Source organism: Pinus tabuliformis, chromosome 3_1, assembly GCF_031772625.1.
Source record: "Pinus tabuliformis cultivar Carrire ecotype Pingquan chromosome 3_1, CPIR1, whole genome shotgun sequence".
Lineage (NCBI taxonomy): Eukaryota > Viridiplantae > Streptophyta > Pinopsida > Pinales > Pinaceae > Pinus > Pinus tabuliformis.
This window is the reverse complement of record NC_142301.1, coordinates 813429208-813443762: the sequence shown is the minus strand read 5'-3', so window position 1 is coordinate 813443762 and position 14555 is coordinate 813429208. Positions and strand designations below refer to the sequence as shown.

Sequence of the window (14555 nt, the reverse complement as noted above, 5' to 3'; positions counted from 1 at the left end):
ATTGTAATTTCTGAGCACGAGTTACAGCTCGGTGTTTGTTTTTGTAAGCCAGTTTTGGCATGACATTAGACTCTTGATTATGAATAAAGGCAAGCAGATTTGGATCTAATTCTGAGTTTTTAAGGGAGCTATAGCTCTCAGGTTAGGGCCCAACCTGAGAGCAATAGACCTCCTCTTCTTTGTAGTGTTATTTGCCTTTCTTTGCAGCACTTTATTTCCTCTGTTTTGACATGCATTTAGAATTTACAGTTTGCTGATTTGATTTCTTTAATGAGATTGAGAAGGATTAGCTTATGGTTAAATCGCTTTCAGTTGCTTAGATTAGAATAGGAGGATTGTAATTCATTGGAGCTCCAAGAAAAGGTTGATAGTGCCTTCACTGCCATCTCTGTTTAGAGATTGGGGTGCAGTCTGTACCAACCACCAAAAAAAACGCAGTCTTTTTACTTTCATGCAAGCTGCAACACAGTCATTTTAATTATAGATCCATCCATGCACTCTAATCTTGAGCCATACTTCTTCATTCCAACTCCATGCACGACTTCTCTTCACGATTTACATTGCTGTTCATTGGTTTAATAGCACAGGTAGCACAGGTTAATGAATTTCCTTCTTCTTCTTCTTAACCACGCCTAAAGCCACCTACTCGACCTCTGTTCAGCTCGTTTGCCTTCCAACTCTTCCATTGTCCACGTAGCTCCATTTTCTTGACCTTTCGTTGCTTCCATCCTTCTATCCACCAACCAACTTCATGCACTCTTTCTCCATCTTATTTCTCTGCCCCTGAGCCATCACAAGCTCCATCTCCATCTTACCTATCCACCCATACCGCTCCATCACTTCACCATCACCCAAAACTCCCACGGTAGAACATCCTGTAGAAGTTAGCAGACTTCCTGTAGAATTCCTGAGTTTCCTGTAGGATCCCCTGCAGACATCCTGTAGAAACCTGTAACCTCGGTTGCCGAGCACCTGAACATTGTGGACTTCTATGGAATGATGTTTTGGATCCTCTGGAACCTCTCCTAGCCCTCCTGACCTTTCCCAAGCTTTCTCTCCCTTCGCACCACCTCTGCATACCCAAACCCTAATAAGAAACAAAATCATAATCACTCCAACCACTTAAGCAAAAATATAAAAACATGTTTTCAATAGAAGTAGTTTGAGTTCATGCATTTCACATCATTAGAAGTAATGGCATCATTCTTAGACATTTGCACTCCCACCATTGCATCATAGAGATTAAGCTAGTCAGATTAGGGTTTACTAGGGTTTCCATGTTTTGGTTGGTTTTCAGTTCATTTTTGCAAAGTAGATTAATTTCCTTTGAGATAGCCTTCGTCCATCATTTAGAAAGCTTCTTCTGAGAACATATAGAAGTTGGCTTGAGCCCTAGCGGACTTGTGCCAACTGACCAAGTGACAGCTGCGACAAGAGCTAGTACTTGTGCATACAGCACCGTCGCTTCCAAGTTTGTTACGAACTACCGGGTTGATAAAATTAGAGATAGGAAGCTCCAGGAGTTGTAGCATTATTGCTACAATACTGGAGCCCACCACCTGACATTATGTTTGCTGTTAGTTTAATTTCCAGATTCATGGAGAGGCCAAAGGAGGCACATTTGCAGGGAGCAAAAAGAATTTTAAGGTATGTCAAAGGTACCAAAATGTTTGGCATATTATATAGTGTCTCAGAACATTCAGATTTGGTTGGATACACTGATAGTGATTGGGCTGGAAGTGTAGATGATCGGAAAAGCACTTCCGGTTATGTTTTTCATATGGGTTCAGGAGCCATTTCATGGGCTTCTAAGAAGCAGTCCATTGTAGCATTGTCTACAGCAGAGGCTGAATATGTGGCAGCTACAGCAGCAGCATGTCAAGCAGTTTGGATGAGAAGAATGTTGAGAAGCTTAGGCCAAGAGCAGGTAAAAGCGACAGTGATTTTTTGTGACAATAGTTCAACTATTGCATTGTCAAAGAATTCAGTGTTTCATAAGAGAACGAAACACATTGATACAAGGTTTCACTACATCAGAGAATTGGTGAACAATGGAGAAATTGTCTTAGAACATTGCAGGACTCAAGAACAGGTAGCAGACCTCTTGACAAAGCCATTGGATTAGAAAAGCTTTGAATTTTTGAGGAAGTGTCTGGGTATGACCGAATGCCCAGCAGTTGAAATTAAAGGGGAGTGTTGAAATCTAATTTCAACTGGGCAGACGTACAACGCCCAAAACCACCAGAACGAAACCATAAACCATTTTATGCATATCGGACCGCCTTCCTGCAGAAAGTGGTTTCCGTACACAAGAGCCCGATACAATATAGTGCAGACGTGTGGTTCTCCCCATACGTAAGCAAGTCTGACTTCTCGGGTGCTATCGTTCAGTCAAGTAAGGCCTCCCGATATCTCCGTCCACCGTCAGATCTGCTCCATCATTCTCCGCCGTCCATCATTTCGAAGTTGCATTCGAGCCAGCATTTAATACTTGCGTGGATTAAAAATTAAGTTTGAGTTTGATCGCCACTCCTGTCTGCAAAGAAATTAAGTGAAACTCTTCCAAATCGTAGAAAGTAGGTAGAAGTTTTTAAAGGTTTTTTTACGGCACGTAAAGCATTTATTTATGTTTATTGTATGTTTTGATACATATGTTTTGTATTAAGTTTTTTATAATGAGCCAAGTGAAATATGCTCGTTGTTGTATTGGTTGCACACGGGAGAGTTGTTGCACGCAGCTCATAAAAACAGGGGAGCGCACATGAAGCAAGGAATTAATTTTGCACAGCAGTGCATAAAAGAAAAGCAGAGGAGCGCATTTGTTTTGTAAGCATGTGTAAATTTTGTTTTTACAGCAGTATGTAAAAGAAGGTTTTTACACCAGTAAGTAAAATGTTTTCACAGCAGTGAATGTAAATGAGAATTTTACCCAGCACAGTAAATTCTCAGGTGGAGACAGAGTTTAGTTTTTGATGGCTGAATGTAATTTTTGGTGAATCAGACATTTTGTTTTAATGAATAGAAATGTTTTTATGGTGATGTAATACTCATTTTGTTTTAATGAATAGAAATGTTTTTATGGTGATGTAATACTCCGTTCTGAGTATTTTTTTTTTAAAAGCTTCCTTGTGCAAAAAGATCCTGTGGAGAGGCAACAGAGCATTGCCTCTGTGGAGTTTATTTTGTTTGTTTTTGGGATTTTGCCACAAAAATCCCCAACAAAAATCACAGGGCCTTACATCGCAGGGATCGCAGTTACCATTGTACTATTTGATGGCCCTCATCTGTCCTTCTTTGGTGTCTGACACATTTGGCACCTCGAACCCGGCAGGGGCCATGCTCAACATGCAGCTTGCCACGCAGCTGCATTGCTTTGGATATATGTATATTGCAGTGAAGAAACCAGCTTCTGATATATGTATATTGCAGTGAAGAAACCAAACATTAAATGTTTTTCAAGTAATGCTAAGTACACATTAGCATTAAACTAGCATTTAAGCGAAAGTTGAAATGATTATCGTAAGTTTTAATAAAATCATACAATTATGCTTGCAATAAGGGGTCTAAATTAAAACTTACTATAAAAAAATTGTTCGATCAAATATTTTCGCTAAAACATTCGTTAAACGATGAATACAATACTCAGTCAAAACAATTTAATGCTGGTTAAACGCCCATCGATCGCTAGAGTCCGCCGAAGGCAGGTACTAATAACTAAATAAAAAAATGCCACAACAGAATGGTCTACCATCTTTATGCTAGCAGCAAATGTAACGAACTCCTATAAATATTCATAACAATACACTTCCTGGGATTACAGCACTGTTAAAAAACAAAAGGTCGACGTAGTATATGAAACCTTCTTCCACACATTAAGAGAGAAAATAATGACGTCCATTATTAATGTAATATAAAGCCAACCGATAGTCGCTGATCTTCACCTCGGTTGCAGAGACCCTGACGTAGGATCAGCAGCTGCAGAATAGATATTGGAATTTGTTGTCGAAGAAGTTGCTGTGCCACTGCTTGATGTTCCCTTAGCGTTGTGAGGAGCTGGCCGTTTAAGTTTGCGAAGTGCGCCCCCTGAATCGAGATCTATAAAAGCAGGTCTTGTGGGCGAAGGAAGATCATGTTCTCGCTCATTTGTCAGCATCCAGACCACACGGGACATTGAAGGCCTCAACGCTGCAGCTGCTTGTGTGCACAAAAGACCAATTTTAATCACTTTAATCGCTTCCTCCACTGAATAGCTTCCCTCCAATGTGCCATCCATAGCTTCTAAACCTATGTCTGCTTTATAGAGTTTCCATGTCTGTCTGACCAATATCAGCAAAACCCAAAACGTTAATGAGCAAAGATGACGTGGATACTTTGGAAAATTTCAACCAGAAAGATGAAATCTATATGAGCCATACTCCTTCGATTAGAAACTCCGCGTCTGGAGCCAAACTCTGACTCGTTCTCCCGCTGATAATCTCAAGTAGAAGCACTCCAAAGATGAATACATCTGCTTTCTCTGTCAGTTGTCCACGTAAGGCGTACTCAGGAGCCATGTAACCTCTGTTCAATGTCAACAGAAAAAATTAAATCTCCACATCCATCTGATGCACCCCATTATACAGTTATAAAATTTCTGGATACCATAAATGAACATGCACTATAGATGTCCTTGAATTGTTCCTTGACAAAGAACGCAGATAGATCTTCTCCCGATTGCCACCCTTTCTTGCTTTGCACTATTCTACAACTCATTACACTTTATCGCACATTCACTCACTGAAATAATAAGCTTAACTAATTTTGTTGAAGACCCCAGAGAAAGTTGGAATTTTATTCAGATGTTTCAAAGCCTGTTCTGCAACTTGCCGAGTATTATAGTGACCATGACGAAAGGCATCAACTAATGCTGTATTTGTTTTAGGATCGGCAGAAATATCACGGGCAAGATCATCAATTCGTAATATTTTTTCCACTAGCCATACTGCCCGCTGACTGAGCACTTCTGTTTTGTTTTCTTGTAGAATATCTAGGATATGCTATATAGCATCCGCTTTATCCAAAATAAAAATCCCACGTCCGTATCAACCAAATCATTGACAAGAGTACATATTTAAAACTGGGCATGCGCATACATTCATATATTCACTTATGACCTGCACACATGATTTCACCATGAACGCGGATTTGTTTTTAACTACCTCAGTGAACAAAGGCGCACACATTAAAACTGTGCGAGGTAATCATTTCAGGTCAATATTGCATAAGTGTATCCAGGTTATACACGTACAGTGTATACCCTTTCTCTCTGCTATCGGTGCTGTTTATGTAGCTGACGTTGTCATAAACAAATCTCGTGTTTACCATACAACCGGCGTGCAATTATGTATCACCGGTTCTGAGATAATAACACTGATGGTGCCACGCATCAAGAGTTAGCACCTATGCTAAGTGCGCACAAGAAAACGCCATAACCAGATTACACAAATACAATTCCGCGACAGCTCAATACAACTAGATACAGTTTGATGCAGCCTTCTAACACGTGGCCAGTTCCGCTGCGACTCTGATTTAATTAACCCGCAGATCTTCAACCATTCACTGGCGGTTTATGGACGTATGATTTCCCCTTACGCTCCAGATTTATATCCACGGTATCCTCGTTGCGCAACCAGAAACTATATATATATGACCGTCATGTTAATAAGTTGCACAAACAGTTTTTATAAAACTTGGTTACGCCATCAAAGCTTCCACCTCTTCAATACGCAGCAGTCTTTGGTATCGGCGTTGATTAAGGGCCGTTTCAATTAGTGATTTCTCCACCTCTTACGCGAGCTATCCGCAGGCTGTTCTCGCAGCTCTTCAATTAATGTGGCCGACAGTTAGAAACATCTATATTCCAGCTATCCTCGGTCCTGGTTACACTTTGAAGGTTCGGATAACCTGAGATGGGATTCAAGAATTTAGCTAAGACCGAATACAACTCTAAGCCACAGTAATTGCGCGTAAACAATTCAGTTAAAGAATTACACATGCGTATACAGCGTTTGAATTCGCTGTCCGCCCATAAAGTTAAACATATAGATAGGGTTCAGCGCTTCCGCTATGACTCTCAATGGTGTCACCGCCTCTTAATGAAATTTACAAGAGTTCTGGCTATACCAAAATATATATATATATAGGCGCCACAATAAAATAGAAATCAAAGCAATATAACCATAATTAATCCTGCGCTGGGAAAACACCATTTCATCAGTTAATAAACAGCAGTCCAAGATAAAACCAGAACCATCAGCAGCGCTGCCACTTCAACATTATATAACTGCATATAGGTGCGCCATCTAGAATCAAGCCTGGCTATACATTAAACGAAAAAGAACCCGATTCATCATTATTACACAGCAAAGAGCGCATGAGAAAATAAGCTCCATTATACCATTCAAGTTATATGACATCAAATTCGGTCATCAAGCAAAGAGCCATCTCTCAGAATTTTATTAAACACAACGAGATCCATACAAATTGAAATCAACATATTAATATTTACAATAACACAAATATTCACACAGAGTTTTTCCTCATGGCCAGATATGCAATCTATGGGCCTTTACAAACTGCCCGAAGGCTGAGAACCTTTTCTTCCTCTCAATCTCACTAATCTATATCAATTGGATTGAACCAATTTTGGTTCATATCCCTTTAGTCACTCCACAAAATCCCCAAGTATCTCAACACCCCTATAATCTAGATTTTATCCCTAAAATCCTTCCACTAATTAAATTCCCTCATATCCTTTTATTAAATAAAAAGATATTTACAATAGATCCTGACATTCTCCTATTTAATTCAAATTAATTAAGATAATATTAAAAATCAACACACCCCATATTTACAAATTAATATTATCACACCCCATATTTACAAATGGAGAAAAAGGTCTTGATGCTCCTGCATCACCATCTAAATCATATGAAGCATATTCAGAAGTATGAATTGTAGTGGGTTTATTATTTATTTATTTATAGTTCAATTTATTTAATGATGATTATGACCTGACCAGAGTGAATGTTGGAGAGTTCTTACAAAGTTCCTGCAAGTGTAGTGCTAAGGTGGCTCATATCTTCTGCAAAGAGTTTGGCTAACCCAAAGTCTGCTATCTTCGGTCTGTAATTCTCGTCAAGTAAAATATTACTTGCTTTTATATCTCTGTGGACTATCCTAAGTGCAGATTGCTCGTGAAGATAGGCTAGGCCACGGGCAATTCCCACCATGATTTCATACCTTCCTCTCCAATCAAGTAAATGACGTCTGGCTGTATCTGCAATTAATAAATCCATAACATTGATCGATAAGAACATTAACCAACTACATTATACACAACCCTAAAAAGAAAAGAAGATACACAACCCTAAAAAGAACAGAAGAAAGAAAGGGAAAAAACAAAAGAAAACCCAATTAGAGTGAAGAAAGAGTAGAAACCGAATAGAAACTTGTCGAGACTACTGTTGGGGAGGTATTCATAAACTAATAGCCTTTCCGAGGTATCAACAGAGCAACCAAGCAATTTGACTAGATTCCTGTGTTGCACACGGCTGATGAGATTGGCTTCATTCAGAAATTCAACATCTCCTCGCCTTGAACTCATATACAACCGTTTTATTGCAACCTCTCTTCCACCTGGAAGAACCCCCTGCACATCAAAGGTACCTTAATATTATTTATAATCTCCCATGGATGGTGTATCTAAATGCTTCCATTAATTAAATGCAACACTGATCTCACTTTGAAGACGGATCCAAAACCTCCCTCGCCAAGCTTGTTTTCTGGTTTGAAGTTAGAGTCAAAATATCATGTTTGAAATTGAATTCCGAAGCAGCTATAATTGGGTTTAACATAATTGCTCCTTCCTCACCTGCGAAACAATCACAAACCGCCTACTTATCTAGCCATATACAAGTCCGTGAATTTTTTTTGTTTGAAATTTCTAACATTATAAATAGAAAATTTTAATTTAATCCTTTAACGTTTAACATTTAGTATTTAGCGTTAATCAAAGTTTTTCATATATATATATATAAAACTTAAAATAATAATATAAAAATAAGAAGTATCCCCATCATTCTACAGAATGGGTTTGAAATTTTGATCAACATCAAAACTGATAATAATATCTCATAAAATTGAATAAATCATAAAAGTTATTTAAATTATCACTTTATTCCCATTATTATTGTGATTTTTTTTTAATAAAGGTTTATTTATTCTAATTATTATGAATTAAAAAAAATTATATTTTTAATAAAAGTTTATTTTCACATAGAGATTTTAAATTTTAAAGAGATTTTATTAAAATATTATGGTATAATATTATAGCTTATCAATATTATATGCTCAAAAAACCATATTTCATTTTATATGTCACTAGCTATATAACATTTTTTTATTTAATAAATTTAATTAAAAAATAAAAAAGACATAATATTTTGGAAATAAATCTCAATTTTTCAGTCGTGTACAATATCAATAATATTCTAAAATATTGAATAGAGTTTAAATCCCTACTATTTATTTGATAATTATTGATAATTAAATTAAAATTATCTAAACCTTATTCTAAAATATCGACACTTATAAAATTAAATATGACATAATTAAAAAACCAAAAAATTAAATAAATTATAAAAATACCCTTATAAAATATTCTTAATTTTGTTTAAAATAATACAACAAAAATCTTATATTATTAATAGCTCTGAAATTTAAAAAGCAAATTGATAATTTCAGACCTTTTTGAAATAAGGCATCCTTGTATGATAGCAAATTCCAAAACTGTTGCAGAATCCAAAAATATCCTGGAATCAAATTGTTAGGAGAGAGGTTAAACTTTTCTCTGACTATCTGATTCTAACATATTTCGAGAATATTCAATCTATATAAATTCATAATCCAAAATATTAAGATGATAATAAACCAAGATTGTGAGGAGGAATCCTTGATTTAAGTGAATGATTGATATTCTTGAAAAATATGCCAAAGCTAGGGGAAGGGAGAAATAACGGAGATTGTATTAAGGGAGAATGGATTTTTAGATAAATTTATTACAACTTAGAAGGGTTGAAAAATATGCAAAAGGTAGGAGGAGGTACAAATAACGGAGAATGGATTCCAAGATAAATTTATTAAAATTTGAAGGGGATGAAGACTAAAATTTTGTGTTGCAGAGTTCACTTACGATCAACATTTGGATCATGATAAGGAGATCAGATTTTATCAACGGTGTCCATAGTTAATTCTTCGACAAAATTGATTAATAAGAATGTTTAAATATGTTTTTAGGGTGGAAATTGATTAATTATTTAAAACTATGACGTACTCAAAATTGTGAAATCAGTTTACTATAACCTGGTCTTTATAAAAATTCCTCAATTTTTATAAATATCATGCCAAATTTTCTATTAGTTTCCCCACAAACTACTGTTATCCAACTGTAAACAAAAGGAATTTTTATAAATATCATGCCAAATTTTCTATTAGTTTCCCCACAAACTACTGTTATCCAACTGTAAACAAAAGCAAAATTTGGCTTATAGTAGATTCTTTCGAGCGCCTACACAACCAAAGAGTTGGTCAGCCACCAAGATGTGGGCTCGGGCGACCCGCGTGAAAGGTGTGGGAGATGGAGGCGTCGGTATAGGCAGGGGACAGCGTTGGTCCCTTTGAAAGGGTGGACTATTGTGTAAGGGGCTCGGTGTAACACAACTGTGACGGATACGCCACAGTAAAAGCATTCATTGCGGAATCTTAAAAGTGAATCATTTAACAATTTCGACACCTCTGCTTCGAGAAAGCCGTTCCGGCGGAGCGAAAAATTTCCACGCGCAAACTCCAATAGCTGCAATTAATCCAATCGTCGCGGCTACTGCGCCCAGAGTTATCCCAAGCACATTATGATTTTTCCCTGCTGCGATTTGCACAGGAAGTCTAAGTTATGGCTAATGATCTACTTCGCCAAAAATATATAAACCCTTACTAAAGCTAAATGATCTTTGTGAAAGAAATACCGGACACTGTAGGATTTTTACCTGGAGGAGCCGATGGAGGAGGAGGCGGGGGGGATGGTGGCGGATGCGGAGGGGCCACGGACGAATTGAAAAAGGAATACTCCTCGAAACGCAAATAACAGTTTTTGGATCCGAATTGTGCTCCAATAGTCCCAGTTGCGCATGATTTTAGTGTTGAGAAGGAAGAATTTAGGCAAGCCCCGCAGCTCTTTTGGGATAGGTCTTTCCAACATTGGGCCATGCCATATATATTCTCCTGAAAATTAGAAGGCAGAGAATAGTCTGCAAAGAAAAGTTGCGGGCTCTCCGCAGCTTTCTTTGTAACCTTTGAGAATCAATCTATAACATCACAGCCTCTGTGAATTCTCGTGGCTTGCTGCTTTTCCCACCGTTGCACATCAAACTTGTCGGCTTACTATCAATATCGCCGTAAAAGTTATGATTGGCGTAACGTAAAAAGCAGCTGTCTTGCTGAATGAGTCTAGAAGTGTCACGCCCCTACACTTGCGGTAGTCTTCCAACTGCTTGTAGCAAGGTGCGGCACCACCGAACGCGTTCTTTTCAACAATACTAACATTCGTGGACTACGCCTACTTCACATTAACATACTTAGTTTGTGTTTCGCAACCAAGTAAAAGCAATTATCCTTTATACTTAATGAGGCCCATACTCATTCATTATCCATATGCAATTAACCGAGAACGTCAACAATTGCAAACAAGTGTAAAGGGAGGGGCAACTCCCGAACAGTCTGCCCAACAATATATTAAGAATATTAGATTTACAATGTACAAGTGTGCCTTGCCAAACCAAGTCTACACTTAACCAAATTTACAATATAAGCAACCTGCTTTTACAACCATGTGCACCCTTGCACAAGAAGAAATGCTCACCCGAGCCACTCAACCTTCCTACCAAGTCCTGCACGCTTAACTCGAACTTCAGCACGCTTTCCACCACTCCAACCGGCATAAAATCCAAAACTGCACTCTAGATGTTCTACGCATGAGATATGTGCAGTGTTTTACCCCTCTGCGCAGTTTACCCTTCTTATGCGTAGATATGAAGATGAAAGTTCGATGGATCCAAATGTACCGCAGGTCTCACCAATATATACGCACCAATGGACGTGCGTTCCACCTTGGCCGACCTCATAAATTATAACATGAGCGCCCCTCACCTTTGGTTTATCCATCGTTGGCTTGGGTATGCTCATTGCCTTTCATCCATCGCATATATACTCCCTTCCGCACGCTTATTACCACGTGCGCTCATGCGATGGCGACCACACTTAGTCAATTTCGCGAGATGGAGGTGCGCGCGCCCGTGCCCAAGAACACAGGGCGTTACATTCTCCCCCACTGAAAATCGTTGTTGTCCTCGAAAACATACCATCCCGGTAGCCATCTACCAAGATCGTCGTCATCCACGATGTCGACCTTTCCATACAAGGTAAACATCTCTGCAACATATGTAGAGACTCTTTCTCCACTATGTCCTGGCCTAGTGACCATTGTCACTAAGCTCACCATACCAAGTATGTATCTCCATCAGACGTCATCTCGATCCATGATCACTGACCTCCTATCCTCATCATGTGTCATCATGTGAACCTCTGTCACAATACTCCAGCGAATGCTAACATATCTCTGTACACTACTAGTCCCCACGTTTGAACTAGTTGGGTGATCAATCCAACCATACGCTCAATCCATGAGAGTGGACATCCTCATGTCATCATCAGCTGTTCCTCAAACATCTGCCACATCCTTGACTCATCAAGAATCTATCTCCACAATCCATGCTCAGATCCATGGAACTCCATCCATCTCATCTGCAACATGTCATCATCAATCATACATGCTCCATATGCTTGAGGGCTCACTGCCATGAGCAGCTAACAATGAGCCCATCTTCTTACTCATCTAAGAAGATGTAGAGGGAGTAGAGCCTGAAGGCTCTCCCTCACTAATCAACTCGATCCACCTATCAGGATCTTCGGTCTCCAACCTTTGTAGATAAGCAACCCGGTCTTCCTTCTGGACATCCGGCCTCACATATACCTCATCATCATCATCATCATCTTCCACTATCTCTAGCCTCCTTGTCAAATCCAAGATACTATCTGAAAGTGTCTTGATGACCAATGACTGCTCCACAAGCTTTGCCTCAACAGTGGACAACCGCTTGTTCACCTTTTCCTTATCCTCCATTTGCATCGCTCCCACTTTACAATCAGGTCTTGTTGCACCAACGGTAGGCACACCGATGGGCACATCTTCCCTTCCATCATAAATGTAGAGCTTCTTCAAATGTGGTACAATCATAGCATCGAATTGTTTCATAAACTCCATCCCCAATACAGCCTCATAGTCATCAATCCGCACTATAGTGAAGTCCACCTTCCCGGTCCATTCACCAAGTGTAGTGTCCACCTTCTCGGCTATACCAAGAATCTCAATAGGAGGAGAATTTATTGTCTTCATTTGTGCCTTAGCTGGTACAAACTTCAACCCAATTCTTCTCGCAGTATCCTCGCCCATGAAGTTGTGAGAGGCTCCACTATCCACCATAGTGAGCACATTAGTACCTCCAACCTTCATTCGAACATACTCCAAATTGTTTCTTTCCGGGTCCCTTTTAGAGACCACTTCTGTAGTAGCAGAAGCACCAAGTATCTGCATCATCCCCACAGAAGCATCATCATTCTTTTCCTTGGATTGTGCCACAGCAGCCACCTTCGGTTTAGAGGGAAAATTTTTCACCATGTGTGGCCCTGCACATATCCAACACTTCAAAGGCTTCTTTGTCTTCGAACCATCATCTAATTTCGAAGCATCATCATCCTTCTTCTCTTTTGGCTTTTCGGACTTCTTCTTCTTATCATCAGAAGTCTCATCAAGATGATCCACCAACCTATCAACCGCAGCAAAAGCTTCTTCAAGTGTTCTAATCTTCTGCCTCCTTACCTCATTGCGTGCCCAAGGCTTCAATCCCATAATGAAGTTGAACACCTTGTCTTTCTCTGCCATGTCGGGAAGTTCCAAAGCTGCACTTGAATACTCTTGCTGGTATGCTTGTAGGCTTCCGGTTTGCTTTATGTACTTGATCTTTGTCCTTGCTTCCCATGTATCGTCTTGAGGACTAAAGTGGGTCTGCAAAGCCTTCTTCAAGTCACTCCACGAAGTGATGTCATCAGCACTACCATTGACAATCTGATCCACCCTCCTTCGCCACCACATCTTAGCATCCTTCGTTAAGAACTGAGTAGCCACCTTGACTTGTGTCTCACCATCAACCAGGTTCAACCGCTCCAAGTACTGCTCCATGTCCCACAAGAAGTTGCCAAGAGTTTTTGCCTTCCTTGTATCATCATAAGACTCCGGTTCCTTGACCTTCATATGAGGCACTCCTCCACCTGAGTTATGCCCCACAAACTTCTTTACCACCGCAAGCTCATTCTTTGTATCTTCAAGAGCCTTCTTCAAGCTCACGATCTCTGCAAGACCTTGATCCCTTGATTCCTCAACCTCTCTGACCCTTGTCTCAAGTTGTGTACACACAAGATCAATGTACTCATACTGTATCCGGCGTTCATCGTGCTGTGTTCGGAGTTCTTAGAGCTCTTCATTTATCTTCGAATAGGCCTCTTGTCTTTTTGCAAGCAAGTCCACCTTTCTGTCCCAAGAAATCTCCATCGCCTCCACTTTTTCCAACACCTTTTCAATGAACCCAATAGTAGTATCTTTCCCATCGTGACTAGACCCGGTTGGAGATTCAGCTGCCATCTCGACCTGCTTCTTCTTCCTTTGTGATCTAGTTTCAACCATTCAACAGCTTCCTGGAAGACTTCTCAAATCTTCAGACCTGCTCTTCGTTACGAGCAACCTTTGCTCTGATACCAACTGTCACGCCCCTACACCTGCGGTAGTCTTCCAACCGCTTGTAGCAAGGTGCGGCACCACCGAACGCGTTCTTTTCAACAATACTAACATTCGTGGACTACGCCTACTTCACATTAACATACTTAGTTTGTGTTTCGCAACCAAGTAAAAGCAATTATCCTTTATACTTAATGAGGCCCATACTCATTCATTATCCATATGCAATTAACCGAGAACGTCAACAATTGCAAACAAGTATAAAGGGAGGGGCAACTCCCGAACAGTCTGCCCAACAATATATTAAGAATATTGGATTTACAATGTACAAGTGTGCCTTGCCAAACCAAGTCTACACTTAACCAAATTTACAATATAAGCAACCTACTTTTACAACCACGTGCACCCTTGCACAAGAAGAAGTGCTCACCCGAGCCACTCAACCTTCCTACCAAGTCCTACACGCTTAACTCGAACTTCAGCATGCTTGCCACCACTCCAACCGGCATAAAATCCAAAACTGCACTCTAGATGTTCTACGCATGAGATATGCGCAGTCTTTTACCCCTCTGCGCAGTTTACCCTTCTTATGCGTAGATATGAAGATGAAAGT

The 14555-nt window shown here is 39.6% G+C and overlaps 1 protein-coding gene across 1 annotated transcript; it reads right to left on the bottom strand.

Annotated features, from left to right (window-relative positions):
• Positions 1-3937: 3937 nt before the first annotated feature.
• LOC149189960 (cold-responsive protein kinase 1-like) lies at positions 3938-13849 on the bottom strand. The gene is made up of 9 exons (XM_089410390.1): positions 13736-13849; positions 13421-13642; positions 10062-10386; positions 9833-9961; positions 7803-7912; positions 7480-7690; positions 7084-7318; positions 4416-4560; positions 3938-4312 (listed from the first exon to the last, which is right to left on the bottom strand). The coding sequence occupies exons 1-9, from the start codon at positions 13847-13849 to the stop codon at positions 3938-3940; spliced, it is 1866 nt and encodes a 621-aa protein (XP_089266516.1).
• Positions 13850-14555: the final 706 nt, after the last annotated feature.

Coding starts and splice junctions, on each gene's coding strand:
- LOC149189960 (XM_089410390.1), bottom strand. CDS start 13,849: ATGGCAGCTGAATCTCCAACCGGGTCTAGTCACGATGGGAAAGATACT. Junction 13,643..13,735: donor AGATTTCTTGGGACAGAAAG/GTGGACTTGCTT, acceptor CGCCGGATACAG/TATGAGTACATTGATCTTGT. Junction 9,962..10,061: donor TAAAAATCCTACAGTGTCCG/GTATTTCTTTCA, acceptor TGCAAATCGCAG/CAGGGAAAAATCATAATGTG.